Raw genomic sequence first — 5179 nt, forward strand, 5'->3', positions numbered from 1 at the left:
ATATATACTCTTTAACAGTTGTTTTTATGAAAACCTTTTCTTTCAGTTACGTCATAAGCAGGATAATCTTCATGTACCTTTTTGCAAATCTGCTTCATTTTAACTTTCTCCAAGGTAGCACTGGCCGATAACTTCTTTACTATTTCCTTAATTCTGTGCACATTTTTTAATATCTGTGCTTATATTGTATATGTGTGTGTAGCCAGACACAAAACACACAGTGTGTGATTCCATGAAATGTTCAGACAGAACAGGCAAACCCACAGAGACAGGAATTGGGTTAGAGGTTGGGGGAGATGAGGGTTTGTAGAGCTACTGCTAATGGGGACGGGGTTTCTTTCTGGGGTGATGGAATGTTCTGGAATTAGATAGAAGTGACGGTGGCAGAACTGTACTAAACACCATTGAACTGTACACTTTCAAAGAGTAAACTGTATGGTGTGTAAATAGTATCTCAATAAAGCTGCTACTTTTTTTTTTTAATGACAAAATAATTTCCCATAATGCTAGGCTGGGCTGGGTGGTGGAGTATTTGATGTTGGACTAAACAAGGGTGTGACTAGGTGGCACGACACAGCCTACGGTTACCCAGAGTTTACTTAATACGGAGTAACTCACTTCCACCTCACTGTCCCCGGCAGGAAGTGAGCACACTTTGCCGAAGAGCCGCGGAGCCCAGCTTTCCCAAGGGGGCCGTACCCTCCAGGAAGCCCTCCCTGCTGCCCTGGGCTCCGCAGGTCAGGCCAGCTATGGGGGTGGCACGCACCCATGGTCCATAAAGGCTTGCTGACAGAATCCACACGGAGAAGGCAAGAGGACCACCTTTTATGGCGCTCTCACCCCTAGAGCCCCTTTTTCTGATGCTTAGGGACAGGAGAGAACGTTCCCAGGTTACCAGGGCCAGCCTGACAGTGACTCTATGCTGAAGTGGGGGTGGGTCACCCTTCAGCCAATGCCTGGCCCTCCTGCACGCAGAGCGGGTGGGGGGAGGACGCCCCAGCTGTGCCCGGCTCTCCTCCCCTTCCTGCTCCAGCCGCCGAGCTGATTGGCCCACCCTTCCGCCTCTGGCCACCTGTTGCTGTCTTTCCAGGAGTCACCCTCCATCTCCATCCGGCTACCAGGCCCAGCATGGTGGCTGTGAAGTAAGCGGAGGAGGAGGCCTGGGCGGAGGTGAGCATCTCCGGGGGTCTGGGGAGGGCATCTCTGAGGTCCATGGGGGTCCCCAACTCTTGTGGCTGCCCCCTACACACCTAGGGGTGCACCCCTCCTGGTCATTAGCCCCCCCCCCCACTGCCCTGTGACAGACCCAGAAAAAAGTCACCTTTTGGCCCAGGGATGGGACACACTAGCGCCGGCAGCCAGAGGGACTGGGGATCCCGGAAAGCAGGGCTTTGCGATGCCCACGGACTTGGGTTTGACCTCGGGCTCTTGTACGACCTCTGGCCAGTACCTCCGTCCTTAGCCTCAGTTTCCGCCTCTGCTCTGAAGGAGCAGAGGCAGTGAGAGGAGACACGGCCCCCAGTGTTGGAACAGAGAGGCCCCCAGGACCCCCTCACCGTTCCCCTGCCTGTTTTGGCCAGAGCAAGGCTGGTCCTGGCTGCTGGAACTTGAGCTCCTAGATTTAGGGAACGGGGAACGGGGTGGGGCGGGGGGGGGGGGGGCGGGGCGGAGGACACATCCATCCATCCATCCATCAATGGTCCAGAGGGAGATCCCCAGGAGGGGAAAGGTCTGGAAGGGGATGGGCCGCATGCTGGCCCTTCCCAGGGCTCTTGGGCAACGGATAAAAATAGTCCCTGGTCTCAGAGAACATGAGCCGACCCTGGGGCCCAAGGTCTGGTTTGAGCTCTTTGCTCATCTCTTTGTGACTTTGGGTGGATCCTAATCCTTTCTGGGTCACAGCAGCCTCTACTGAGTACTCAGGGATGCTGGGGCCCCAGGGAGACTAGCCACTGGGAAGGGGTCCCAAGGCAGACCTGGGGTCAGGGAGTGTACATGGGCCAAGCTCTGGGTGAGTATGGATTAGCCAAGTAAAGGGGGTTCCATGAATAGGGTCCTTCAGGGCTGGGGGAGGCAGAGGCTGGGTCATACATGTACTCAGGATCCTCCCCACCAGCTCAGGCCCAGGCCCACTCAGGGGCTCAGTAAATGCAAGATCCCTCTTTCCCACCCCCCGCCCCCCTCCACAGCTCCAGTCTGAACTGAACCTGCTGCTTCCCAGACATCTCCATGACAACCATGGCCTTGGAGAAGCCTGATGGAGGCCTGGGCAGCTGCCAGGCGGGTGAGGACCTCTCTGGGCTGGCTGATCTCTGACCAGGCCCCAGGAGAACCGGGCTGGCGATATCCTTGGGGGCGCTGGCAGGGTGAAGACCATGCCCCCCCCCCCGCCCTGTTCTGAAGATGGCTCCCCTTCAGAGACCAGGACTTGGGCCCTCACACTGGCTTAAACTGTGAACTGTGCTCCCATTTCCCACCTCTGGTTCATTGGTGCCTCAAGGGGTCTATAAGAAGCGCTCCCCCGTCCCTGCTGCCCCCCGCCCCCCCGCCATAAAGAGGGGCTGGGACACACGGGTTGGGGTTCTAATCCCCGCCTGCCAGGGAACTGCTGTGTGCCTCTCAGCGGCTTTCCTATCTGTAAAGTGGGCACAATTAGCTGCCCTGGGGGAGGGTGGGATTGGCCTGAGGATCCCCACAACCTTGAGTCTTCCTCTTTTCCCACTAACAGTGACACCCAGGCTGGCTGACTCCAGCAGCTGGGCCCACGTGAGTAGCTGGAGCTCCCCTGGCATCGGGGACACACTGGCCAAGGAGGGTGGGTTTCTACAGTCCCTACAGTCCATGGGAAGGTGTTGGGCTCCCCCAGAGGAAAGACCGGAAGGAAATACCCAAGATGACTGGTGACTCCCCACAGGATTCTCAGGAGCCAGAGGCTGAGGGTAGCCCTGTGGGTAAAGTGGATGCCAGGCCCCAGAAGACCGAAAAGGAGTCTGTGGCCAAAGTGGCCCCAGGACCCAGCAAGGAGAGGCTGAAAGCAGGAGCAAGTCGGTTTGCAGGAGGCAGGGGTGAAGTGGGGGGGTGGGTCTGGACTGACTGGGGGGTTGGTCCGAGGTTGGCTGGGTGGATCTGGGGGAACCGGGTGCTGCAATGTTGGCTCCTGGCTGAGTGGTGACCAGGTGTCACAGGTAGTAACTAGAAGGTCTGGGAGCTTCTGCTAATTCATTATGACACCAGCTAAGGTGCTACTAAGCTTCAGCTAATTATCCGGAATATTCTCCGCATAAGAGAACCCCTGAAGCTGCCAAATTAGTCCCCTGCCTAGGGCCACACAGCCAGGCAGGGCTGGGCCGGGTTTAGGGTGCAGGCCCGCCCTGGGAACCGCGCCCAGCCCCACACTTGCTCCTGAAGCCCCAAGGAGCCCCGCGCGCAAGAAGACGCAGGCCGCGCCACCCCCGCCGCCGCCGCCGCCGCCCCCGGCCCTGAGCGAGGAGCTACCCTGGGGAGACTTGTCGCTCAACAAGTGCCTGGTGCTCGCCTCGCTGGTGGCGCTGCTGGGCTCCGCCTTGCAGCTGTGTCGCGGTGAGCCTGTGCCCCGGGCCCGAGTCTTACACGTCCCCCTCCTGATGGACAGGCCCACGTCACTCCCCGTCTCCCCTCGGCCACTCCTTTGCCCTAGCATGGACCTTGTGCGCGGTCCTCCTCTTCTCTGCACCCCCAAGGTCCGCCCGGCCCCTCTCTCCAGGATGGGCTTAGCGTGCCTCCTTCTCGACCCCCCGCACCCCCCGGACCTCGCAGTGGTGGAGGGGAACCTTCCCCCCCAGTAAGGAGCTTGGTGCACCTCCCTGCCGGTGAATGCTCCCCCCACTCTCCCAGGGGCCTTGCACACCCAGCATGAGCCACGGGCGGCCCGCAGCCCGCGGAGAAATATGACCGGTCCTTTAGCAGCCGGAATGCGATCTGGAGCGACGGGGGCGCCCGCAGCAGCGGGACCCGCACTTTTTCCAAGGGCTCGGAGGCACGCAGCCCAGCTCCGAGTCCTGGGAGAATCGGCTCCTGCTCTCCACCCGTCCCCGGAAGAGGGCGCCGTACAGCGGCGAGGGCTGGGAGGGACCTGGGTCGGGCTCTTGGCGCCGGCTGATTCGCACCCGCTCCCGTCCCCGCTCAGACGTCGTGGTTGGAGTGGCGGCCCCCCCTGCCCCTGTCCCTGAGCCGTGGGTCCCTCCACGCTCTGCGCCAAAGAAGCCGGCGTCGCCCCCGGTAAGCGTTTCCTTCAGCGACTCGGGGCGGCTGAGCCCTCTTTTGAGGACGGGGCTGTGCCCGGGGGTGGGTTTGCGCCGATTCCATCCGCCCGCACTGCGTTGCAGCTGAAGCCCGAGGCCTGGACTCCCCCAGCGGGACCCCCTGCGCCCCAGGTGCAGGCAGAGGAGAAGACAGAGGTTCCCAGGAGTGCGGAGGCTGCAGAAAAGGAGGAAGGGGACTCTGAGGAGGCCGCTGGGGAGGAGCGCGCGCCCCTCGCCCACGAGGGGCCCAAGGAGAGGCCGCAGAAAGAGAGGCCGCGGAAGGAGAGGCCGCGGAAGGAGAGGCCGCGGACTGAAGAGAGACCCTGGAAGCCGGAGAAGCCACGGCCCGCCAGGGAGCCCCGGGAATCCCCACCCCAGCGCTGGAAGGCACGAGAAGAGGGCCATCGACCGTGGGTGCGGGACCCCAGAGACCCTAAGCACCGGAAGAGGCAAGCCTGGGCCACTCCGCGACGCCCCAACGCAGAGGACTGGCCTCCGGGCCGCCAGAAGCACCGCGCGGGGAAGGGGCGAGACTGAGCCGGGCCCGGGTCCCGCGCCGGAACCCCGGGACCTCTTCCGAGTAGCCCCTGGTTCTAGCGAAATAAAGCGAGTGCTGTGGCCCCCACGTCGCCTGCCCGTTTGCACCTGGACCTCGGATGTAGCCCGGGGCCTGAATGACTGGGATGGGAACTTGGGGGGAGGAGGGGGGGGTAGAGAAGGGAGGAGGCAGTGCCAACCGGGTGACCCAGCCCCGCGCGCCAAAGGAGGGCTGGCTGAAGGAGGCCCCGCCTGCCCCCAGAGTGCACGGACACCTCAGCCGTGTGCTTGTGGTCTTTATTGGGGCGATGATTCGGGTCCGAATAAATATGGACAGGGGCGCCACTCGCGGCGCGGAGTTA

At 61.5% G+C, this 5179-nt stretch overlaps 1 protein-coding gene across 1 annotated transcript; it reads left to right on the plus strand.

The window, feature by feature from the left end:
* The first annotated feature begins 869 nt into the window (after window positions 1-869).
* Window positions 870-4909, plus strand: JSRP1 (junctional sarcoplasmic reticulum protein 1). The gene is made up of 7 exons (XM_015565404.1): window positions 870-1170; window positions 2190-2284; window positions 2729-2766; window positions 2915-3044; window positions 3409-3579; window positions 4166-4257; window positions 4365-4909. Exons 2-7 carry the CDS (start codon window positions 2230-2232, stop codon window positions 4815-4817), a joined length of 939 nt encoding a protein of 312 aa, XP_015420890.1. The 5' UTR covers window positions 870-1170; window positions 2190-2229; the 3' UTR covers window positions 4818-4909.
* The last annotated feature ends 270 nt before the right edge of the window (window positions 4910-5179 follow it).

This window comes from Myotis davidii, unplaced genomic scaffold, assembly GCF_000327345.1.
Source record: "Myotis davidii unplaced genomic scaffold, ASM32734v1 scaffold1960, whole genome shotgun sequence".
Taxonomy (NCBI): domain Eukaryota; kingdom Metazoa; phylum Chordata; class Mammalia; order Chiroptera; family Vespertilionidae; genus Myotis; species Myotis davidii.

Excerpts from the sequence above, each read along its gene's own strand:
- JSRP1 (XM_015565404.1), top strand. The coding sequence starts at position 2,230 with ATGACAACCATGGCCTTGGAGAAGCCTGATGGAGGCCTGGGCAGCTGC. Across the intron at positions 3,045-3,408 it reads GAGGCTGAAAGCAGGAGCAA|CCCCAAGGAGCCCCGCGCGC; the intron begins GTCGGTTTGCAG and ends TTGCTCCTGAAG. Across the intron at positions 4,258-4,364 it reads AGAAGCCGGCGTCGCCCCCG|CTGAAGCCCGAGGCCTGGAC; the intron begins GTAAGCGTTTCC and ends ACTGCGTTGCAG.